At 38.5% G+C, this 26,224-nt stretch overlaps 1 protein-coding gene across 4 annotated transcripts in view; it reads left to right on the top strand.

Annotated features, from left to right (window-relative positions):
- Window positions 1–26,224, top strand: part of VAV3 (vav guanine nucleotide exchange factor 3) — a 435,514-nt gene that overhangs the window by 217,807 nt on the left and 191,483 nt on the right. For all 4 annotated transcript variants that reach the window (XM_086391510.1, XM_086391513.1, XM_086391511.1 and 1 more), the window contains exons 10-15: window positions 3,342–3,437; window positions 6,831–6,899; window positions 8,562–8,648; window positions 11,859–11,944; window positions 13,474–13,606; window positions 14,309–14,418. In XM_086391510.1, the coding sequence (XP_086247636.1) occupies window positions 3,342–3,437; window positions 6,831–6,899; window positions 8,562–8,648; window positions 11,859–11,944; window positions 13,474–13,606; window positions 14,309–14,418 (581 nt within the window). The remainder of the gene's footprint in view (window positions 1–3,341; window positions 3,438–6,830; window positions 6,900–8,561; window positions 8,649–11,858; window positions 11,945–13,473; window positions 13,607–14,308; window positions 14,419–26,224) is intronic.

The raw sequence follows: 26,224 nt of genomic DNA, 5'->3' as shown, positions 1-26,224 counted from the left end.
AGCCCCCCAACTGTAGTTAATGCCAGCAGTGTTAGATTCTTTACTTCTTGAGCCTATAACTTAGAACTTGAATTAATTTTACCCCAAAAGTTTTAAACTGATTTCCATACATAAAGTGAATTTTAAATGTATATCATTTTCATTCTTAACACTGTGTTAAGATGGCATAACATAACAAGTGTAAGATACAACCTCAGTTTCCAAGGAACTTAAAATGCAGCTGGCAAAATGAGACCCATTCATTACAATAATATTAGCAGTTTGACCTCCTATTTGAGACTTATGATCCAGAACTTGTTACAAGCTATGGAAGCAAGAAATCAGTGAAATAGTTATCCATCCAGTGAACCGCAGCAATTTACAAGACATAAGCTAACATGTCAGGATGTGTCCCCAGTTCCTGCCTGAGAACTCTAGTCAAACACACAAACTCAATATGGTCATTGGAGCTACTGGTGTTTGTTTCCGTAGTCCTGATAATATATCTTCCATGTTCTGGAAAAGCTAAGTATGGGCAAAATGGAAACAAGAGTATTGTCTTGAATACAACTCCTTCCATGAACTGGAAAGTCCCTTGGTCTTGGTTATGTAATTGTCTTAGGATTTTGGACTTACTAGGTTGCTCACAAATAAAAATATTTTTATGGCACCTTGCTTTTTTTTTTAATGAAATCATGAATATGTGAGTGACAGTAAAATCAGAAAATCAACCTGTTCAAGGTCATACAGCCAAGAGTTGCCAAACTTGATTTAAATTCAGGCTTTGACACTACAAATTCAAAGTACTCTCCTTAAAGTTGTAGTTAACATCAAAAGAATGAGACAGTTAATACTATTTTTCAGTAAACTTTTAAGAAAGTTGAGTGTGAGATTAAAAAAATAATATTGGCGGCTTTAAAAACTTTGAATTCGGTAGTGGGTTTATATTTTAGCAAATTTTTGGAGTCAGTCATTCGATTTAATGCATTTCAACTAACAAATTCTTAAGAGGTATAAAAATATATTCAGTGTAGTCACTCAGTTCTGACTCTTTGCGAACCCATGGTCTGCAGCATGCCAGGCGTCCCTGTCCATTGCCAACTTCCAGAGGTAGTCAAACTCATGTCCATTGAGTCGGTGATGCCATCCAACCATCTCATCCTCTGTCATCCCCTTCTCATCCTGCCTACAATCTTTCCTAGCATCAGGGTCTTTTCAAATTAGTCAGTTCTTTGCATCAGGTGGCCAAAGTATTGGAGTTTCAGCTTCAGCATCAGTCCTTCCAATGAATATTCAGGACTGATTTCCTTTAGGATGGATGGTTGGATCTCCAGTCCAAGGGACTCTCAAGAGTCTTCAACACCACAGTTCAAAAGCATCAATTCTTCGGCGCTCAGCTTTCTTCACAGTCCAACTCTCACATCCATACATGACTACTGGACAAACCATAGATTTGACTAGACAGACCTCTGTTGGCAAAGTAAGGTCTCTGCTTTACAATAAGCTGTCTAGGTTGGTCATAGCTTTCCTTCCAAGGAGCAAGCATCTTTTAATTTCACAGCTGTAGTCACCATCTGCCGTGATGTTGGAGCCCAAGAAATTAGTCTGTCACCGTTTCCATTGTGTTCCCATCAATTTGCTATGAAGTGATGGGACCAGATGCCATGATCTTAGTTTTCTGAATGCTGAATTTTAAACCAACTTTTTCACTCTCTTCTTTCACTGTCATCAAGAGGCTCTTTACTTTTTCGCTTTCTGCCATTAGTGTGGTGTCATCTGCATATCTGAGGTTATTGATATTTCTCCCGGCAATCTTGATTCCAGCTAGTGCTTCATCCATTTCAACATTTCTCATGATGTACTCTGCATGTAAGTTAAATAAGCAGGGTGACAATATACAGCCTTGACGTACTCCTTTCCTGATTTGGAACCAGTCTATTGTTTGTTCCATGTCCAGTTCTAACTGTTGCTTCTTGACCTGCATACAGATTTCTCAGGATGCAGGTCAGGTGGTCTGGTATTCTTATCTCTTTCAGAATTTTCCACAGTGTATCATGATCCATACAGTCAAAGGCTTTGGCATAGTCAATAAAGCAAGTAGATGTTTTTCTGGAACTCTCTTGTTTTTCTGATGATCCAACAGATGTTGGCAATGATTCTACTGCCTTTTCTAAATCCAGCTTGAACATCTGGAAGATCACGGTTCATATACTGTAGAAGCCTGGCTTGGAGAATTTTGAGCATTATTTTTCTAGTGTGTGAGATGACTGCAATTGTGCGGTAGTTTGAGCATTCTTTTGCATTGCCTTTCTTTGGGATTGGAATGAAAACTGACCTTTTCCAGTCCTGTGGCCACTGCTGAGTTTGCAAATTTTCTGGCATATTGATTGAAGCACTTTCACAGCATCATCTTTTAGGATTTGAAATAGCTCAATTGGAATTCCATCACCTCCACTAGCTTTGTTCGTAGTGATGCTTCCTAAGGCCCACTTGACTTCACATTCCAGGATATCTGGCTCTAGGTGAGTGATTACACCATTGTGATTATCTGGGTTGTGAATATCTTTTTTGTATAGTTCTTCTGTGTATTCTTGCCACCTCTTCTTAATATCTTCTGCTTCTGTAAGGTCCCTACTATTTCTGTCCTTTATTGTGCCCATCTTTGAATGAAAAGTTCCCTTGATATCTCTAATTTTCTTGAAGAGATCTCTGTTCTTTCCCATTCTATTGTTTTCCTCTATTTCTTCCTGACTGAGGAAAGTGTTCTTATCACTCCTATATAAAAATATATTAGGAAAGATATTATATATTTAATGACAATAATGAAAAGACCCACAAAGCACAGAGAGATAGAACAGTTTTGATTGAGACTAACACCCTAGAAGTAAAGCTCTTCAAGACCGTGGTGGATTTTGCTGGAAATTAGAGAAAGCACATGGCAGCTGGTGAGAACCAAATGAACCAAAGTCATGATGGTGGGGAAGGCACATAATGGGTCTGATGAATGCGACTTGTTCTTGATTCCTGATCCATAGGCCTGCTTGGAGAGACTGGTGAAAGGTTAAGTGCTAAGTGGAAGAAGATGCTGAAGGACCACTAGAGAAAATAATTTCCATGTGTAGAATAGGTCTATGTATATATTCTTATTTAGAGCTGAAATGATGCAAGTTTTGTTTGTTTGTTTTGGTTTTTCTTTGATGATACTTCCTTTTTTTTAAAAAAGGGGGATCATTAAGGAAAAGAGCAAAATATTTATTGTATAATAGCAGTTTTGCTTATGGCTTTTGCATCTTTTAATGTTTGTATTATGACTTCGTTTGGTAAAACTAACAAAGTTAAATTAAAAAAATATATTTCATTAGGAATGTTCTAAAAGAGCAAACAATGGGAAATTTACTCTTCGAGATTTGCTTGTGGTTCCTATGCAGCGTGTTTTGAAGTATCACCTTCTCCTTCAGGTATGTAACTTAAAATTGTTTGTTCATTCATTAATTCAACCAAACATTAATGAAGCATCAATTATGCTCAGAAACGTGATATTTGGAGCCCTTTCCCCTTACATTTTTCAATTATGAGGATGGCTAAATGGGAAATAATAGAACAGCTGGAAAAGTTTTCCTCCTTTTGTGTGAAGGTAATTCTGTATCTTTCATAAAGCTATGTTTTATGTCTTGCAAACAGAAGTGGCTCCAAAAAATTTTAAAAATTAAAAAACACGCAAAACAAATACAAATATCCTTTCAACAACCTAGTCTTCTGTCGTTAGCAGTAATCATTGATAGAATCTCAATGTTGTGATACACTTGAGTTTTGGCAGGTTAATTGTGTTAGAACTTGGGCCTTATAACCATAAATGAAAGAGAATTGTGTCACATTCTGTGTTGCTTTCTATACTAAATTATAATAAGACTACATTTATTTTGAAGTGATTCTTGTTATAACCCCAAAGCTTATGGTTTCCATGGTTAGTCCTCTAATGAGGGTGGAGAGTCTTATAAATTTAATTTGATAGCTGTACCAGGAGACTCATTAGTTCTGCTCCAAAGAAATGTCTTACTGTATTAGTCTGTCATCTCTGCTGATGCTTGTGAAATGTCATTTTAAAAAGATCTACTACCTGTATGTGAATATAATTCTGAATTTGCTGTGCTTTATACATCTTGTATATTAAATTTCTTGAACTGTAGCTGCAAAATTATTAGTCATTTCTATTTTTGTTCTACTGAGAAATCAGAAAAATTCCAACCCTGATTATTCCTTAAAAATGCATTAAAACATTTATGAGACCTAAACTCAAAGAAACTTAATCAAATTGCATTTTATGAAAAAATAATAAGGAAGACTTAGGCAGTCAGTTTCTGAGATATCATGAAACTAAAAACATATCACAGAAGAAAATGATAATTTATTTTGTAACTTTGGGATAGTCAAATATTGATTGAAGAACTTAAAAGGTACAGTTTTCAAGAAATACCTATTTTGGTCACTTAAAAGATTTTAGACATAAAAGTATAAAATATGACCATACCTTTTAGAAAATCAGCAAACTTTTTTTTCCCTTAACTTCTCTTGGGTTGTTTGATATTTTAAATTTCAAAAGTATATTTAGTTCCATGATGTTTTTTTTTAAGTAGGGAAAGTTTTATCTGGGATAGCACACTTAGATAAAAATTCTAGAAATGTTTTTTCATCTCAAAATAATATAGAGTAGAATTAGTTTGTCTACTGTTTAGAAATATGTTGAGTACATGTGGTGTGAATTGAACATTTTCTACATACTACTGTGTTTTAGTGGGTAAATAATTTTTGAAATGCCTTATGATTTGCAATCACAGATTTATAAAATTAAAATATTTTATTGTGGGATTTGAAACTTTGAGAACACTTTACTTTTATTATTTAATAGAGGAAAAGCAAAAATAGAAATGAATATAAGTGTGACAAGTTTATTATACTTAACAGATTTGATGTTTATAGGTTCTGTTTACTAGAAACACTAATGGTTTTGAATTCAGCAAAGACTTCTGAATGGCTTCCATGTTCCACATTATAGTGTGAGACTCTCAACAATATAAAACTGCCCTCCTCACACTGACAAATCTCACTGTTTAGATAGGGAAAATGAAAAGTAATTTGCCAAATACAATACAATGTGATAAGTATGTACAAAGGTGGTACAAATAAAGACCTAGTTAATTATGGCTTGAATAGAGGCCTCTGTCGTAGAAAGCTTCACAGAGGAGCTATTCTTGAGTTGAGCTTTGAAGGAAGAATAACGGTTTGACGGGTGGATTAGAGAGAAAGGGCTTTAGAGGAGAGAAAACACCATGCCTCATGGGATCAGATATTAGAACGTGTTTTGAGAATTGCAATTAATTTAGTGGAAATAGGACACAGGTTGTTTGAATGGAAGTGAGGAGAGAAGTTGAGGGAGGTTTGCAGAATTCATATATCATGAGGCATCTATGAAGAATGGATGACAGCCTGAAGCTTTTGTGGGTTTCCCAGAAGTTCAAATAACAGGATCTAACTTACATTTAGAGATTCAACTCTGATGTCAGTAGAGTGAATAGATTAGCAAGGAAATAATAGAATAGTCAATAGTGAATAGAGTAGTGAGGAAAGACTGCAAGGTGGAAGATGAAACAGAAGCCTGTTTGAAAAAGAGCAGTGACTTGAACCAAGGTAGTGGCAGTGGGGGTGGTTGCAAGGAGAAGGATAAAGTTAGCATCAACAGAACTTAGTGAGAGAGAGAGAGAGAGGGAAGAGTCAGGGGTACCTGTTAGGTTTTGGCTTAAGTGATAAAGGTGCCAACATTCAGTAAAATATAAACAGGAACAAGAGTAGGAATGTGGGTGAAGGTTCATTACATTTGGACATGCTAGACTTGAGGGTCTTGTGAGATACCTAGTAGAACTATTTAAAATAGGACATTTGCGTCTGGGACTCAGGCGTGAATTCTGGATTGAGCACATTCGTTTGAGAGTGAACAGTCCCACTAGGTAGTAGGTGATGCGATGGCAATGGTTGTGATAGAATTCATAGAGTATGTAAAGTAAGAATAACAGAAGACCAAGGTGAAAATCTAAGGAACAATAACTGATTTCTAAGGTGCAGACAAAGAAAGAAGAAACTTGAAAGACTGATGAATAGGCTGACATTTAAGATGAACTAACAAGTAACAGGATGCTGAAGCTGAAACTCCAGTACTTTGGCCACCTCATGTGAAGAGTTGACTCATTGGAAAAGACTCTGATGCTGGGAGGGATTGGGGGCAGGAGGAGAAGGAGATGACAGAGGATGAGATGGCTGGATGGCATCACCGAGTCGATAGACATGAGTTTGAGTGAACTCTGGGAGTTGGTGATGGACAGGGAGGCCTGGCGTGCTGCGGTTCATGGGGTCACAAAGAGTCGGACACGACTGAGCGACTGAACTGAACTGAACAAGTAACAGTAATAGCAGTAAACAGAAGAGCATAATGCCCTGAGACATAATAGCCATCAGAATTAAAAATAGTAATGAAGGCAAGTTGGACGATGAATGAAAAGCATCTGTCAGTTGTCAGGAGGGGATCTTTCCTAACATCTGGCAAGAGTGTCAGTGTGATAGTGGGGGATAGAATTCAAGTTCAACTTTGAAAGGAAAACTTTCTGACCGTCATCTCGTGTTCTTCTGATGTCTAGTTGATCTTCTTACAGTTTGAAATTTATGATGAAAACAGAGCCTGGGTATGTCAGATTTATCACTTTATGGTGCAAATAATGATAAAATGGTTTATTTGTAAAATGTTTTCTTTAGTTTTTGTTTTAATTTGATGAAAGTAGTACTAAACCGTATCTTCCAAATAGGAGCTGGTCAAACATACCACTGATCCTATGGAGAAGGCAAATCTGAAATTGGCTCTTGATGCAATGAAGGTAAGAGGAATGCATCATTAACTTGTTTGTATTTCTCATTCTTACTGGAAAGCAGTGACTACAAACTGCTAATACATATGTATGATATGCTAATAGGAATTATAATATCTATAAGTGTTTATGTAGTTTTATTGTTAGTGGGCAGAGCTGGATATTTTTAACTGAAATTAATATCCTTGCATGGATTTAATTATTGGACAAAAACTAAAACCAAGAGGTATATTAAAATAACTTTTGTTGTTTATGAAAGCATGTCCCCTTCCATAATCACCAGGAATGATTAAATAGAAAGGTTTTATTTCACATTCTTTTTATGGCTACTGGTAGAAAACTGTTGACTTATGCAAGCAGCAGGTTAGCTAATGACTTCAGAACACTGGTGTGACTTGTTTTCCTCAAGTGAGGATGTCTGCCACGTTTATCTTCATGGATGTTGTACGTCAGTAAAGTGGATCAATCTGGGTTTCTATTTCTGGTAAATCTGAAAATTAAGAACTTTCGATACAAGTAGATAAACGCAGACATTTTGAACATAGTGGGCAATGCATAAAACCGCAATTTCCATGCTATGCTGGACTTAGACTTTGCAAGAAATAATATTTGCCCCAATTTACAACATACCCAAGTATTTGTTCTGGAGACAAAATGCCAACATGACTCTACTCAAAGCAATGCATAATGCTTACCCGTGTCCCTGTGCGAATCTCAGTGTTAGCTCTGCTGTTTAGGTGACTTGAATACCATGCCAGGAAGCAGCACACGATTATTTATTATTATTAAAAAAGAGATACCAGGTTTCCAGTTTTTTAAAGAAATCTCTTACAGAGATATTCTATGAAAAATCGGGCTTTCATTTAGAACAAAGTTAGGAACTGCTTTTTGTGTGAGTTCTGTTCCTGCTGTTGCCGATGAATATAAGAGGATAGGGGAAAAAAGAAAAAGAACCCAGAAAACAGGAAAAATCTGGAGCACCTATAATAAAAATAGCTGGTTACAGTATGGAAAGATTAGCTAATGTTTCCTCAAATATGAGAAAAGATGTTTCAAAATAGGTAAAGGCATGTGGAAAAGCAAGACCAGCGTTGTTTGTGCTCTTTCCTTCCTTTTCTCCCGCCCTGGTTTCTCTCCTCTTCTTTCCTTCCCCTTTATTAACTCTTTGAAATTGACCTGGCACCACTGACTTAATGCTCCCCAGAACTAAGACACTTAATTGGTTACAGACAACAGCCTTGCTGGATTCATTGTCTCACTTTTAGTTACTTTTCTGTCCTGTCTAATCCTTCATGATTGTCCTCATTCTAACTCAAGTACAAGTGTGACTCCCTCAAGGTCAGCGTTTGAAATTTACATGCTCCCAACCTGGTTTCCTTTTTGTTGTTCTGCATGGCAGCTTATTTTGTTTGTTTAGTGTTTGATCTTCCCTCTCCTCAAGGGTGTGGTAAAGGACAGGGCTTCAGTCTTCCCAGCTGTACTCCAGACGGTTTTAAATTGCTTTAGAGATGCAGCTTTGATTGACTGGGCTTTCATTTCATTGTCGTTGAAAAGTTATGGCGGTAACTTTTATCACTAATGAAATTAATGATGTGTTTCTTTTCAAACAGTGCTCATCTCTTGTCTGATCTTATCGTGCCTTCTTTTTCTCCCCTTCTCTTTATTCTTTAGGACTTGGCACAATATGTGAATGAAGTGAAAAGAGATAATGAGACCCTTCGTGAAATTAAACAGTTTCAGCTATCTATAGAAAATTTGGTATGTAATTATCATTCCATCCAGCTTCTCTAACCCACAGCTTGGGGGACATTCTAGGAGTTGTTTTTGAAGAAAAAATAATTTACCTTCAAGTTTCTGTTATTCTAGGTTTTTTCTGACTTCTGTTTGACAGAGTCCACAGGGATGAATGTTCAGTGGCATCTGTGACACATTGCTCTCCAGGGACCTTCTGCCATCGCTTGTCCCTAATCACATTGTGATACCTCTGCCCCTAGTAGTCCCAACTCTAAACACTGGATCCATTTTTTTCTCTTCTTATCCTCACCCCCATACATACTCATGGTAGAGCCCTGTTAATATATTCATTTTATGTATAGTTACTGGGTGACTGCTGTGTGCCAGATGTTTTGCTTGGGGCTGGGGCTGTAACTATGAGCAACATGATCTCATGGGTGAAGAGACAGTAAAAAGAGAGTTTAAAACTGCTCTATTGAGATGAATGCTGTGAACAGGTTGCTGCAACAGAGGCTAGTGAGGGGAGTCCTAGTTTAGATAAGATGCTCAGGAAAAGTCCTTCTGAGGCATTTCTCATTTGAGCATGAAGGATGAGAAGAAGCCAGTGGCATGAAGGTCTGTACAGAGAGGATTCCAGGCAGGAGCCATAGCAAGTGAAATGCCCAGAAATGGGCAAGAGCCAGGAGACTTTCCTGGTGGTCCAGTGGTTAAGACTCTGCGCTTCCACTAGAGAGGGTACGGGTTCAGTGCTTCAGTACAGGGGGTGGGGAACTAAGACCCCACATGCTGTATGGCATAGCCAAAAAGTAAAAATTACAAAAAAGAAGCTGCTGCAAGACAAGAGAGGCTGGAAATTGAGAGTGAAAGGAAGAAGGATGGGCCCTGAAGTGACGGAGGAGGACCGGAGAACTGTACCCCGCAGCCTTGGAGGACAAGGCTCTGAGGGATTGCAGCAGGAAGCTAGTGAAAGGCTCTTACCAGAGGGTTTTGCAGTCTGATTTATGTGTCAAGAAAACTCTTTCATCAGGCAGACCAGTCAGCAAGTTGTTGAGGTGGTTTCAAGAGAGAGATGATGGAAGTCTGGTTAAGGCTGTGGGTAGAGAAAACAGATAAATGAGTGGATTTAAGATACGTTCCTTGGTGGGGCAGTTTTATTGCTTCTTTCTCTGCAACAGCTTTGGTCTGTGTCGGTCTTTCCACACGTACAGCCCTTTCCCCTTTTCAGGACTCCATCTGCCACCTTTCCAATCACAGTAGTCTCTAATTACCTCTTCACATAGCTGTGTTTCCAAAACGTGGATTTCTCCATTCACTTGCTTTCCCAAACTTGTCAGGATTTTGTTACCTTCAGGATTCAGTCAACATTCCTTAACATGGATATTTAAGGTCCTCAATGATTTGGCCTTAATCTGTATTCCTAAACTTATCCAGCTAATAACGGCCCACATACTTTATGTTCCAGCTGTCCTGCTGCATTGTAAGGTCTCCGATTTGCCCTGCCTTGTTTTTGGTTTCGTTTCGTGTGTGTGTGGTGGCACGGCATGTGGGATCTTATTAATAGTTCCCGACCAGGAATTGAACTTCTGCCACCTGTATTGGAAGGGTGGAGTCTTAACCACTGGACTGCCTGAGGAGTCCCTGCCATACATTGTTATAGTCAGGCCTTTATTATAATGTTGTCAAAGCCCAGAATATCTTTTTTCATAATTTCCTATCAAATTTCTTTCCTGTCCAATTGAAAAAAAAAAAAAAGATTCTCTCCCTAATCTGCCATTTCCCCCTTTCTTTGTAATTCTATAGCACATTGCCCAGATAGCTGTTTTCATTGTGGTAAAATATATTAAATTTGCCCTTTTAAATTGTACACTAGTTCTTCATCCTGCCTTCTTCCCAGCCCCGGGCAGCCACCATTCTACGTTCTGTCTTTATGAATTATTGGATATCAAACTCATCACACTTTTGTTTGTAAATATTTTCTCCCATTCTGTGGGTTGCCTTTTTACTCTGTTAACAGTGTTCTTTGCACAAAATTTTAAATTTTGATGAAGTCCACCTTTCCTTTTGTTGCCTGTGCCTCTGGTGTCCTAAGAAGTCGTTACTAAATCCAATGTCATAAACCTTTTCCCCTATGTTTTCTTCTTTAAGTCTTGTATTTGTAGCTCTTTGATTCATTTTGAGTTAGCTTTTGAAAACAGTATAAGGGCCTGACTCCATTCTTCTGCCTGTGCATATCCAGTTTCCCCAGCACTGTTCGTTGAAAAGGCTCTCCTATCCCCCACCAAATGGTGTTGGCACTTTGGTCAAAAATCATTTGACCTTTATATGAGGCCTTATTTCTGGACGTTCTGTTGTATTACATTAGTTTAGATGTCTGTGTTTAGGCCAGTTCCACACTGTTTGGATTACCATAGTTTTGTAGTAAGTTTTGAAATCAGGAAGTATGAGACCCTAACTTTGACCTTTTTTATGATTGTCTTACCTATTAGGAAGCATTAATCTTTATACTTTTTTGTAGTACAGTTAATTACATATCTTTTTTATTAGAATGTAATCTCATCGATGTTATTGATATTTTCAGTCAGTTCTTTTATCCTTTAGCATCTTGTAGATTAGGTGCTCATAAATACTTAAAACTTCTTATTGTCTGTCTTTTGGGAAATGGCTTATTATTTTTAATCATTAAGTCAGGACTTTTCATTTTTGAGATCTTAGCCTCAAGGAAGCCATCCTTGACTCCCTAGACCAAATTAGGTCCTCCAGCTACGCATGCTTCTGCTCTTCCTTCATGCAATCACACGTTTGTGATTATATACTTGGGTGAATATTTGTCACCCCGTGGGCAGTATGTTTCATGAGGGCAGGGTCTATATCGTTCTGTCCTGTACGTATTCCATTCCACTGGCTAGCCCACAGTGGATGCTCAGGAAGTATCAGTTGTAACTTTCTTGTGATTTGCATTATTCCAGTTAATCCTCTCTTTTGGTAGCTAACTTCTCTATCAGGGTTGTAAGTAAAATTAATTAATGTCTTCAGTATGCCTGCTGGGATGAACATGGACAGGTTGTTTTTGAACGTATATCATACAGACCTGAGCTTTTTAGAGTAAATGTGCTCAAAAGGTCAAATGATAAAATTTGCTCTAAGGAAGTTGTGCCTAGAAAATATCCTCACTAATATTTATTTCTGTCTTTATGTGATTATGAAAAACTGAGACATGTACATTTTCTATTTTAGAACCAACCCGTTTTGCTTTTTGGACGACCTCAGGGAGATGGTGAAATTCGAATAACCACTCTAGACAAACATACAAAACAAGAAAGGTGAGAAGGATCAGTACTTATTTAGAAAACAGTTATTAGTATCAGGAGATTGAGAAAATCTTAAGGACGTTTCCTTTAGGATAAAGGAGTGAAATAAAGGAATAAAAATAAGGGAAGAGACCAATCTATTGCTTTTTAATTTCTATGGACATGTTAGGTAGTCCCTTCTTTGTTCTGGTATCTGTTGATTTCCCTAAGTTTGAGTTCTTCAGAAGGAAAAGAAAAATCTAGAATGTCAGCTAGAGTAAAAAAGTACACATTAAAATGAGAGTAGCAATAAAATAATAATAGATACCATGAAAACACAATTGTTTAATTTTACTCTTTGGTATGCATTATAAAAGAACTAAAAGTAATACAACATGTCTTGAGAATGAGGTCCAAATAAGGGCCATTTAAGTGAGATTTTCTTGAGGGAAATATGTAGGTGTGTTCCTTAAAGATTAGTCAGCTTGCCTGATGTCCCTAATTATCTATATGTATGTGGTTGTTAAACTGATGTATTTGATTGAAATGGCCATTTTCTGGAACTTTAGGATAATAGAAAGTTGACCAGTAGGGGGCAGCATCCCTCTTGCATCCACCTTGACACCCAGGCTCTAAAGGTAGGTCTCAGGAGAGACACATCCTTTTAGCCTGTCCCAGAAAACAATCTTTGAAAGTGATGCAAGTAATAAGGCTGTGTGAATGTCTCATTATCACAGTGTATATGTGTTAATCACTGACTGAGAGTTTTCAAAAAGATACAAGTGTTGGTACTGGATGATAGGATTTATAAGATTTGTTTTCTCCCTCAATTACATTGCTTTTCATAAGATAGAAGAGAAATATCAAGGTGTAAATTTAACCATGATTTCTGTGGCTCACATTAGGGTCATGCACCATTCAGTTGTATTTCAAGTTGTCCGTTAAAGCATAGGAGCAGTCTACAGGGCCAAGCACAGGTTCCACAAGTAGACCCAGGAGTGAGTCCTGCTTTGCAGCCACTAGCAGTGTGATCCTGAGAAAGTTACCCAACTTCTCCGAGCCTCGGCTTCCTCCTCAATAAAATGACGGTGATGATACCTACCTCAGGAGGTGGTCCTGGGGATTTAAATTAAGTGAGCCATCTTTGTGGAAGGGATGAATGCTCCTCAAGGCAGTCTAGCCCACACCTAGTAACAAGGGAAGACGTTAACCACTATTGTTGCCATTAATATTTTCCCATGGGTGTTTATCTTTTAAACTGGAAGAAAAAAGTAATGGTTCATGAACAGCGCTTTATGACTTAATTGTTCCTGGCAGCAACCCTGCAGTGTGCATATTATTCTTGTTATAATTTTGCCTGTTTTTTAACTGTGGAAACTGAGGTACAGCAGGGTTATCATTTAGTAAAGGGCAGTGCCAGGACATGCGGCTCATTCTTTCAGTGTGCAGCATTGTCTTTGTCTTTAACTCACGGGATAAATTAAACTTTACTTGGGAAGAATTAACACATGTTCTTCCAAGCTATTTAAATAAATCAATCTCTCTTGCTCTCTTTCTTTCAGGCATATCTTCTTATTTGATTTGGCAGTGATTGTATGTAAAAGGAAAGGTGATAACTATGAAATGAAGGAAATAATAGATCTTCAGCAGTACAAAATAGCCAACAATCCTACAACTGATAAAGAAAATAAAAAGGTAAATTCTTGGAAGTGAACAACTGTAATTTACTCATAACTTTGACTATCCAAGGAACGTATGCTAATACAGTAATGTGAAAAAGAAAGTCACCTGGTCGTGTCCGACTCTTTGTGACCCCATGGGCTATACAGTCTGTGGAATTCTCCAGGCCAGAATACTGGAGTGGGTAGCCTTTCCCTTCCTCAGGGGATCTTCCCAACCCAGGGATCGAACCCAGGTCACCCACATTGCAAGTGGATTCTTTACCAGCTGAGTCACAAGGGAAGCCCAAGAATATTGGAGTGGGTAGCCTATCCCTTCTCCAGGGAATCTTCCTGACCCAGGAATCAAACCAGCGTCTCCTGCATTGCAGGTGGATTCTTTACCAACTGAGCTACAGTAATGTGAGAGGTGGCTCATTGATCCAGGTCTTCTTGTTTCTAGAGATTAATTAGAGACAAGCCTCTTTGAGAAACAATTAGACAGTGCCACAGGTGATATGATCCTCTCTAATGCCTTGATGAACATGGCAGCAAAATGCACTGGGCATAGCAATTGTTATAGATAAGAAGTTGACTACAATAATCTTGATTGTTCACAGTTTGATGATAATCGTATGAGAGGTTTTGTAGATGATTATGGTGGTATTTTAGTGATTTGAAAAACACAGTGTTATTAATGAATGATACCTATTAACCTGAGGAATATTAATTTTAACAGTGGTCTTATGGCTTCTACCTCATCCATATCCAAGGACAAAATGGGTTAGAATTTTATTGCAAAACAAAAGATTTAAAGAAAAAATGGCTGGAACAGTTTGAAATGGCTTTGTGAGTATTCCTACTTTTAAAAGTGCTTTTTTTCTACTGCATAAGTCTCTTATGAACAATGAGCTACCGAGAAATGCACTACGTTTGTAGCATGTGTACAGAGGTTGTGAAAACACTGATCATGAGCGCTATGCTGCTGGGCTGTCAGCTGGAGAACTTTGGTCTCCTAGGAGAGATGTCTTGGTGAATTTCTTCAAAAAAAAGAAAGAGGGAGCTCCAGCCTTCTGTTTGACTTTCTTCTCATGGGTGTATTTTGATTCCTTAGCTTTCAGCAGCTTCTGAAAATTTTAATTATTCTACCGATAAACTTTTAATGTAATTGCCATGTTTTGAATGTATCTTTAAGTAGAAATACCCCCAGATACATACACATACACACACACATATTCATACATGCAAAAATCTCATTTTAAACAGATTTGTTTGTTCCTCCCGTTTGTTTTTAACTTATTTCTTTTTTGCATTCTGGGTAAATTGCTTGACATATTCAATGAATGCCTTCAGGGCCTAATTTCTCTCAGTGCTTTTTCCTTTTATTAAAGTGGAGACTCAACAAAGAGGTAGGAAACAAATCAGACCTGTTTCAAAGGGAATGGCATACAGAGATGTAATTATACAAGAATATGTCATTATAGGAGTTTTCTTTCAGTTTTGAGGTTCATGCATTAAAAGGTGTATAATGACCCTTGTTATGGAAACATATAGGTCACCCTGAAATTGAAACTGGTAGCAGAAGGTGAAATTAAGGAAAAGCACTTTTGTGATTTGCTTCATTTGTGTTCTAACATAATTTACCTTTTGCAGACAAATTCTATTGGATTTTTTGTTTGCTTTTTCCTTTCCTTTGTTTTTGGAAATGCTTATATTGATATAAAATGGAGATAAGATTAGAATATTTTATTGCAGTGCTTAAGTGAGAAAAATAGAAATTTTCCTTGCATTATTATCTCTAAAATTCTGAAAGATGAGATTGTACAGCTAAAATAATTTTAACCTTATAGGCAATTCTGGGTTCAGCAATAACCCTTGTCAGGAACTGGCTGCATAGTCTTAGCCGATTTATTTAACCTCTCAGAGCCTCAGTTTCCTCCTTGGTAAAATAAGAATAATGATATTTTGAAGTCCAGATACTATGTGTCAAGCAGTATGGTGGCCAGATAGTACAACAGCAGGATATGGTGTGAATAGCAAGCATTATCTATTGTTATCACTGTTATTTAATATTGCTTTGTATTTCGTATCCCTGTACCCCTAGGGACTTACAATATCAGAATACATATTTCAGTATACTGTTATAGTTTTTTTTAATGTATTGTTGTTGATTATAGTAATTAAAAGAGCCTAGTATTTGCACGCATCCATAAAATGACTATTGTATAGGGACCTCTCTGGTTCGGAGCACGAGTGATGTAGGTGGTGACCTCTGCCCATTCTCTGATGAGCTGTGGGCTACATCATAACCAAGTGTGCTGTTTTAGAGAGGTTTAAAGTGATAGGCAGTATTTGGACTTGATCAGTTGGGACTGGGGTGACAGGATGTGGGGTTGCTGATTATGTGCAAAGGCAGAATTGACCTTAATGCTCCTTTGCTCTTGTGGGAAGGATGCTATGCTGGTATTTTCTTATGGGTTCTACTTGTTTAATCTTTACATGAGTGAAGGAATTTCTGCAGAGGAGAAAAGTTAAATTTGTTATCCAGAGTCGGCAGGCTCCTTGGACTGTATTGACAGGTGTATCACTTAATATTTTGTTCACTTGCCATAAATCAGACATCTAAACTCTGGATACAAGAGCCTCAACAAGACGGATGCTTATCTCTGTTTTCATGGAAGGGAATCTGGGGTAGGTGGACAGGGGTGGGATACTGGCTCTCTGGGTATTGTCGGGAAGCCAGGCTCAGATCTTCCTGCTCTGCCATTGTCTGCATGGCTTTTGTCCTCAATGTTCACACCTTGTTGTCCAAGACAGCTGGAACTCCAGCTATAAAATCTACATTCTAGGCAGCAAAAGGTGATCCCTACTTTCAAGGATCCTGTGAAGAAACACCGCAAACTTTTGTTACATAATACTGATCAGAACTTAGTCTTGTGGCCGTATCTGACAAGGGAGTCTAGAAAATGCAGTCTTCCACAGAGTCCAAATGACTGTTCTATACATCTGTGTCTCTTTTGCTGTCTCACATACAGGGTTATCGTTACCATCTTTCTAAATTCCATATATATTAAATAAATTTAAATAAAAAAAAAGAAAAACTAAAAAAAAAAAAAAGAGAATGCAGTCTTCATTCTGAGCGGGAGTATGCTTGGCTATGAACCAAGGTTCTCCTATTATGAAAGTAAGGAGAAGTGGGTACTTGCAGGCCACTCTCAGTCCCTGCCGTAAAGGTGTATACATGCAGGAAGGGCTTGGAGAGGTTTAAATTGTTCTACCACAAGCAAGATGGCTGCATCACACACAGGGAAGCTGGGTGGACGTCTTTATTGTGAGCGGCATCCAAGCACCTCAGCAATGTAATTAAACATCCATCGTGACTATTTGCATTTCAGAGTATCCCTGGCTGCCCATGCAGATGATACCTTTTCTTGAGAATTGCTCAAAGTTGAGGGCTTCCTTAAGCAGAGATTATGCCGCATATGGCATGTGAATTAAAATTAAGCAAAATAAAATTAGGATTTTATTCGAGCATCAGAATGTTCCATTATTTTATTTCCTCCCTTCTCTTTTGAAGCTTGTTATGCAGGAAGGCCCTGCTCCCAGCTTTGTAAGACAGGTCTTGTGCCCTGTCAGAAATGTAGAATAATCTAGGTAACTCTGGGCTTAAATTTTTGCTTATGGCTCAAATTTTTCTATTGTACCCATTATCTAAAGTTCTAGTACTCTTATTCTGTAAGCCATGGAGAATAAAAGAAAACTAAGAAGCCCTGCAGCCTTCCTGATAATACATGTTAAATAGCAAGCCTTGTGTCTTGACGCAGACCATTTCTTCAAATATCTTTGGCATTAACAGGGATCCTGTAAGTCCCCTACAGCATTCTGCAGTATTGTTTTAAGGAACTTGGGGGAGGGAGGCGTTTGTTGGGGGGTTGCAGGAAATCAAAGGAGGTGATATTTTAAGACTGATGAAATGCTTGCCAGTTCTATTTACAGAAGATGGCAGCTCTGCTGTTTATAGGATGATTGGATCATTTTTATTTTAAAAAATTGCAAATCACCTTTGGGGAGTTTAAAATACTGCTCTTAATTTAGAATATTAAAAAGGATCATAGAAAAGCACGAACACCAATAAACAGTAAGTATCTGGTAAACACAAATCATCTCCCCAGAGCTGACCTAAATCGCAGCATCTGTCTTTCCCTAGCACTCCCCCAAGCCCACTCAGAAGTCGTATTTTCTGACCTTCTTTGGCCATAGCCACTTCCAACATTTAAAATATGCAGTGGACCACAGCAGAACTTGGCAAACCTCTGGAAGAAAGACTTCACAGAGAGAAAAGCAGCAGTGACCCACTTGGATAGGGCAGGAAGAAGGAAATCTTTTTTTCTCTTTTTCTCCTGTGAGAAGTGGTAGCAGGGCCGATTGCTCTTGAGATTGGTGAAACAGTTTTTGAGTCAAATAATGTTCGAGAGCTATAGTTCTTAGGATCCCACTCTAAGAAATACATTTAGATCTTTAAAAGCCTGATTGATACACATTATTTATTCTTATTTCCAAAAGGACTTTCTGTCACTCTCTCACACAGTTTCACTTAGTTATGTGTGCATTAGGATGGCAAATGTATTTATTAGCTTAAGCTAGTTTTCCTAATAATGTCAGTAAGTGCGAATGTGAACACTGCCCATAGCCATGTTAAAAATATTGTTAGAAAGCTGAACTTGCTTGGTGATGCACTGGTAAAGAATCCACCTGCCAATACAGAAGACACTGATTCGATCCCTGGTCCGGGAAGATCCCACATGCCGTGGGGCAACTAAGCCCGTGCCCCACAACTACTGAGCCCAGTGCCCTAGAGGCTGTGCTCCACCGCAAGAGCAGCCGCTGCAGCGCAAAGCCTGTGCCCTGCAGCTAGAGAGACTGTGCACAGCAACGAAGACCTAGCACAGCCGTAAATAGGTAAATAGATAAATGAAAGTTGTTAGGAAGCTCTGGACGTGTTTTCCCCAAATCCCTTAAATCAAATGTTTTTAATGTTTTCTCCTGTTAGATTTACATTAATAAACCCTGTCATACTCATTTTGTAGCTCAGGAAACGAGCAATCGCTGGAGTATTTCAGCACATTTGTACAAGTTCAATGCTATATCATTTACAATAGGGTTCAGGATCTTAGTTCACAGCATTTTCTTTATCCAGGAAGTGCTAAAATAAGCACCCGGACTCAAATCCTGTTATCTAAAACTGGAGCCAGGTTTCTTTCTTTTTTTCTTTTTTTTTTTTCACTGTGACTAGGAATCGGAGGATCACACGGTGTCCTTACATGTTCCAGAAATAAGTCCAAGTTGGGTAAAATATGATATAAAAGAATTCAATAATAGAAGACTTTTAAAAGGAAAAGTTAAAGAAAGAAAAAGTAGAATGAGGGAAAATGCATTGCATATGGTAGCAAGTGGTAGATTCTGAACCAGCCTCTGTAATATTTAATTGAAGGGAACGGAAAGGTGCTTTGGCCTGCAATTTCTTCTGACTTGACCCAATTTTTGAAATTCTAGCAATTTAGGTTTACTCCCTTGAATAAGGAAAGCCCCCTGGAAGATGCATATGACATGATCACCATACGATCTAAGATTTCTTCACTGTGTGCCATATGCCAGGCACAGTGCCACATAGCTCATCTAAGGAAAAATGGCATAGGGACCAGTAGTGTCTGCTAATACATGAGCCCACGGTATATATCTGTCAAATGCTAAGACTAACGGGAGTGAGAAGTGAAGGAAGAGGGCATATGGAAATTCCGGAGCTGGGGAGAGGCTCTGGGACCAGGCTTCATTGTCGTCTGTGTGGGACAGCCCCCAAGTTTCATTTCCCAGGATGAACCCCGGAAAGGCAGTGTTCTCCTGTGTGGGGTGGGAGCAGGGGTGGAACTCCATCCACGAAACTCCACCAGTAGAGTTTAATCTGAGCCACAGTATGTCCTTCTAATTTATTCCCCATTTACTTCCAGAAGGAATTTGAGGTCACTCACCATGAAAAGCACACATGCCACGGAATTAAAAAGAAAAATTTAAATAATCAGAGGTCACACAGAACAGTGTTTCAAAGCATTTTCCTCAAATTCTGGCTCCACTAAACAAGAACATTTTCTTGAAATTCACCTTTTGGAGTTTGACTATGAAAGCAATGCATATGTTTTTCACATTTTAAGTAGAAAATTATATTTTGTCCCATATAATTTGTTTTAATCTAAAGGTATTGCTCAGATATTCTGAATACCAGAGGGGTAATTATCAAAGGAAATTGCATTTATTCTCCAAGTATTTATTGAGCACTTTGCCTTGTTGCCAGACACCATTGGAAGCCCTGGACATATAGCACTGAGAGAGCTATTGCAGTTGAATTTAATTACTGTAGCTTCTAAATGCAATAATGTTCAGTTAATATATAATGGATTGAATTTCAAGACTGAACTCTTGATATTTCTATCCAAATAGTCTCTTCCTCCCAATCCCATCTATTCATGTATAATTAGATGGAAGGTCAAGATTTGCCTTTTCCCTCCACATGTAGTCAATTTCTCATCAGTCTCTGCAGATGCAAGTTGACCTCTTGCTTTTAGTCTTCACCCTTACCTCCCTGGTTTAAGCCTTCCGTGTCTCTGATTAGCTTCTGCATTCCCTGACAGCTCCTTATCAGTCCGCTTTTCAAGAAGCTTCCAGGGTAATCTGCTGTGTCCTGCCCTACTTAAGATCCATTGTTAGTTATTTATGGCACTTCGTATACTATCAAAATTTTTACCAGGACCTCAGAAGGCCCTGCATGGTGTTTTATACCACCCATCTCTTCAGCCACAACTCACACCTGTTTCCTATAGCCAGATTGAATGTGTTTTTCAGTTTTTGGAGAATATGCACAGACCTCAGGCATTCAACCGTGAGGTTTTCTTACTAGGATAGTCTTTCCTCTAGCTCCTTGAGTAGCTGCTTCTTTATCCTACCGATCTTGGCTTTAAACGTCACTTTGTGAGAGAGATCTCTTCTGACCACTATGGTAAATGAATAACCTTATCCCCCACTAGTCTTCTCTCACAATCATAATTATATGGTCAGACAAAAACTATCTAAGTGTAGCATTTGTAGACCTGAAATCTCCTCCTTGTTAAAGATGTCTATTATCTCCCTGCCCTATTTTGCCTATATTGTCTCCTCCTAAAGAGTAAGGATTTTTTATTGCTTATTAGAAGAGAAGCTAAATTGAATTACAATGGATAATGCTGGGAGAAGGGAAAATAAAGCCTCATGGGTCTGGGAATGGAAAGTTTTAGGTTTTGGGTGAGTGAGGCTCTGGAATAGCTATGGGTTCTGAGGGTTTTGGTGAGGGGAAAAGGACTTTTGAAATGCATTTCCGTAGACTGTGAATCATAGTCCTTTTGGTGTTCTTTGAAATGTTAAGAAAAGAATGAAGTTGCCATTTGGTCTAATTTGGTTGCCCTGTGTTTATATTTCATGTCCCAAGGCTGAGTTAACTGGGCCCTTGGATTCATGGCATTACTATTCAATCTGTCTATTTCATGGCTGTTCTAGTGGGCTAAAAACACCAAGAGGGCAGGGATCTTGTCACTGTTTTTCTCACCCATGATCATGCCTGGCACATGGTGGATAATCATAGTTTTTACTGTAAATCTGAAATTTTATTAAGTTTCCTGAGAACAGAGGCAATTAAAAAAAAAAAAAACACAAAGACTCAATGAATTAGGAAATTCTTACTGTCGGACAAAATATCACAACAGTCCTCAAGGGAAAGAGACTTTTACTAATATGATAAAGACTTTAATAGTCTTCACTAGTATAATTGACTAGTAGAATTATCATCCTAGTAAAGGTAAAGCTTTTCTAATATGGTAATTCTAATGTTACTAGTATGATAATTCCAATGTGGATTCTTAGGTAAGAGACACTGAAAAACATGTTCTCTACCAGCAGCATTAGAGTTTTTGATGTTCTAGAAGTTGATGTCATATACCATTTTTTCCTTAAGTAAGCCTTCAAAAATGAGGTTGCTGTTTTTTGAAGGCAGTTGTATAGACACTTAACCTGATGCTTCCAGGCTTTCTTTTTGTCCTTCTGGATGAGTGCTTTTTTGGTAGTCTGACTCGATGCGTGAATGGAACTTAGAGAACCGAGGAGAATGGCTGATTTTCACATCGCCCATATTCTTTCAAGTAATATTGATCTGATCTATACTTCTATTAGAAACTGCAGAGCAATATGCAAGTCATGTGCTATTGGAGTCCTTCTTGCCTCTAGGAGACACAGGGGGTATAGAACTTGAACCAGTTTTAAGATCTGAGGTGCTCAAAGCCAGCTGCTTCCTTGTATTTCTCTCTGTCCCCACTCCTGATTCCTTGTGACCTGCACAATTTTTTTCCACCTGTCAGACTCAGAAGAGAGGCTTCACTCCTTTTCCGTTTTGCACCTAAAGTCCAGTCACCATGTACATTTCATGATCCTGATGGGTATCACAAGGGAGACTCTTTTCTTGTGCCTGTTCCCTCTGCCATTTCCCTGGTCTCTTTAACCCCGTCTGTGGCACCTGGAGTGTGACCCTCCCCACCATATGCTGCTCCCCACAACGGACCATGATGCCTGACCACACTGCTTCTCCTGTGAGGAGTGGCTACAGGTCAGAGACAGCCCTCCACTAACCATTGTGGGATTTGGAGGAATAAAACTGGGGTACTTTGCACATCAGTTCAGGATTAAGAGATCTGGTGAGTGTCCCAAGAGAAGTGGCCTTTGTTGTTGATTGATGAGAGGCCCATGTTGGGATATCAAAGGTTTGGCAGCAGATTTGACATTCTATTGTGCAAATACAAAAGACTGACTTTGTTTATATTTTTATCCATTGAAGATTCCTCCAACATCTACACAAAGCTAAATAGGAGAATTCTATAGCAAGTCCAAACTGCTGCTACTCTGACTACTGCTACATCATCATTACTACATTACTAGGATAATAATAATACTGATTCTCTCTCTTCTTCCTTTCCTTTCCTCTCCCTCCTCTTCTTTGTTCTCTTCATTAAGAGGTCTGTTGGGTTCTTCTTAAATATAAAAATAAGTGTCTGTTGAGACTGTGAATTTCATCTCTTGGAACAGGCCAGAAAGTAAATGTTTTCAGCTTTGTGGACCATGTGGTATCTGTCACAACTCCTCAGTTCCATCACTGTAGTAATAACACAGCCATAGATAATACATAAGTGAATGAGCGTGGTATATTCCAGCAAGAGCGATCATGGGCTGTAGTTAGTGACTCTTGTCTTACAGCACAGAGGTGATGATATTTAGGCCTAGGGAATGTAGTGAGTATGTGTTACCACAAAAAGATCTCGGCTGTGTGGGTGCCACACAGTGGCTTTTTGTAGAAGTATGATTTTCTCAGTAGAACCTAATTCTTGTTTAGGTTATCATGACGATTTAGCTACAAAACATTCTCTACTCCCCCAAAACCAGAACAAAAACACCTGGATGAATTCTATTAATACACATTTGGCATTATTTTGTACTGTTCAATTGAATATAAAAAATGCTATTCAGGTATCTGGTTTCATTAAGCTGTATTATGTGGTTTATCAGAAAGGACTGTGAGCTCCCAAGAATCCAGGCCAGTAGCATCAACAAGGTGAGTTGGTCTTTACTCAGTAGTTGACCCCATCAACAAGGATTGTTTTCTAGTCAGTGATGATTCTTTGTGCTCTTGGAGCATTTTCTTCTTACTAGGAGTGCCACTTGTGCCTGATATTTATTCCAAAATTCCCTCTTTGGAGAGCTCACTGAGGAAGATGAGAAAATGTGAAGGAAAGCTGTGGTGGTGTCAAGAGTTGACCCAAGGGTGAGCCCTCTGGGCGAGCTGTTTGTAGGGGTGACAACTGACTATGATAACACCCGCTTTGGTATTTTCTTGGTGTTTAAACCCCATCTCTCTCTATTTGGAAACTGGTAACCTTACAGGCATGGCACTTCCCAGGTGGCTCAGTGGTAAAGAATCCGCCTGCCAATACAGGAGACACAGGTTTGATCCCTGGGTCGGGAAGATCCCCTGGAAGAGGAACTGGCAACCCACTCTAGCATTCTTGCCTGGAAAATTCCATGGGCAGAGGACCCTGGCCGGCCACAGTCCATGGGGGTCGCAGAGTCCGACATGATTGAGCAGCTGAGCACGTACGCAACCTTACAAGCACAATTACCAAAGTATCCGCTTATAAAGCATCTCCAAATTTGTCTGCTCACATGCTTTTTTGGTCTCTGGAGAAATTATTCACTCTAAAAACAACCTTTTATTCTTTTCTTCTTAAAAGGCTTTTGTTACCAGTTTTTAATATGGAGAATTTGTTTATGAATATGAAATCCACACTGACATGATCCATCGTCCCCAGGCTGTGCTGAGCCTCCCGCTACTGACCTATTCACATTAATCTCCCAAGTTGAAGGCAGCACAGCTCTCGCTGAATCTAATGTATTGTCTATAACCTTTCAAAATTGGCAGTTAAGTCAGTATAGGGAACTAAACCGCAGCTTCCTGACAGCAATAAAAAGGAAGTAGGACATGGGACAGTGCTCAGAAAAATCACAGCTGTCATAAAATGGAGTCTTTCAGTAGCCTGTTGGACCCAGAAACATGCAAAGGCATTTCATGCATGACAAAGCATTAGTAAATATTAAATAGTATTCTTGTTCTGTTATTACCTCATGGAGACCAGCCTCTCTCCTGTTTCTCTGCTTATATTTAATACTTATTTGACATTTTTCTGGCATTCCTGAGCATGCTTATAAGGAAGGAGAAGCCATAGGCAGAAGGAAGAATGAAGGATAGATGCCAACATTTCCATCAACAAATAAGCATTACTCTGGTTAAAACTAAATGCAAATAAAATTAAGCTGAATTAGTGTGTTGGTGTCCCTGAGCTTTTATAGCAGAGCCTTTGATCTATTGTGCATGTGTGTGTTTTCTTCTTTGTGTATGAGAACAATAGCACTGCAAGCAGGAGAGTTTAGCTGGGCACTGGCGGTCACTACTGTCTCCAGATTGTCTGGGTTAAATAGAAATGAACACAAAGAATAGTTTGTTTTGGAACTTTGTTGTAATGAGTCAGCTTGTATATAGCTTCCTCTAAGAAAAGGCCATAATCAGTGTATTCTGTAATAGTAGGCAAGCTTTAATTTATAAGTCTAAACCTAATAGTACAGTTAATGTCACACGTGCTACTTTTGAGGGCTTCCCTGGTGGCTCAGACAGTATAGTATCCACCTGTGAAGCAGGGTTCACTCCCTGGGTCAGGAAGATCCTCTGGTACTTTTAAGATATTTCTTGATAAGAGACTGTTAGATCATAGGCATTATTACCTGGGACTACATAATGTAAAATAAGTTGCCGTTGAAGGCTGGCCATCCTCACAATGAGAACCATGAGAGAAACTTCAGTTTTCCTCTTCATGGAATAGTAAGCAATAGCAGTCTAGTTGGAGAGATAGTCATACTTGAAACAATTACTGAATGAGACTGAATACTATATATCATACTTGAAACAATTACTGAATGAGACTGAATACTATATATCTGTATTCATTCATTTTTTTCATGTATTTATTGAGCATCCCATACATGCCCGGAAACTATTCTAGGCACCAAGAATATAATGATGAGTAAGACAAACTCTTTTCTCTCATTGAGTTTTTATTCTAGCAAAGTTTATATTTTCAAGTCAGCATTATAACGTCAATGCAAAGCAGTGATAAATTGCAAGGTACGTGAAAGAGTTTGTACACATTATTTTGATGTGAGAAGAATGAAATTAGACATTTGATCATAGAAAACTCCAGTCCATGTGATGCTCTCAGGCAAATTTTGAAAGAGTTATTGGCCCTCTGGGGATGTAAAGAAGGCATTTGCAACTGAAGATTTTTCCTTTTAATTTAGGAAAAGTAAGCTGTTGTAGGTTAAGTATGTGCATTTTTTGCTTAAAATAATTAGGAAGAATACCATTTACCACTGGTACATAATTTAGAAAAAATAATTTGTTCAGGATGATTTTTCTCCTATTTATCCTAAATACCTGTTTGTAATAGTCATGATCTTAAAAAAGCGTAACATTTTATGAACTCATAAACACTCTGAAGAGGTGTTTAATGTTTCTATATTCCTACACCTCAGCCTTTCCTGCAACTTTTCTAATTGTGTTGAGGAACTTACTACCTGTAGAAATATTTGCTCTATCTTCATTTAACTTTGACTGTAGAGACTGCTGTTTTATAACAAATTGAAATATGTCTATTCACCAAGTCCATGTTTTAAATATACTTTCCCTTTGAATAAATGAAAAGAAACTTAATTTGGGGAAGTTATTTCACTGGTTAGTAGAATGCTAATCTGGTCAGGTAAAGGTGTGGGTAAGTTGAATGTTTGTGTGCATGCTAAGTCACTTCAGTCATGTCCGGCCGTTTGTGACCCTATGGGCTGGAGCCCACCAGGCTCCTGTGTCCATAGGATTCTCCAAGGAAGAAAACTGGAGCAGGTTGCCATGCCCTCTTCCAGGGGATCTTCCCGACTCAGGGATCAAACCCACGTCTCTTATGTCTCCTGCATTGGCAGGTGGGTTTTT

The sequence above is a fragment of the Bos grunniens genome, chromosome 3, assembly GCF_055505025.1.
Source record: "Bos grunniens cultivar Pamir isolate PY7600 chromosome 3, Bosgru_T2T1.0, whole genome shotgun sequence".
NCBI classification, from domain to species: Eukaryota; Metazoa; Chordata; class Mammalia; order Artiodactyla; family Bovidae; genus Bos; species Bos grunniens.
Note: the sequence above shows the minus strand (reverse complement) of the source record. Positions and strands in the feature narration are given on the sequence as shown.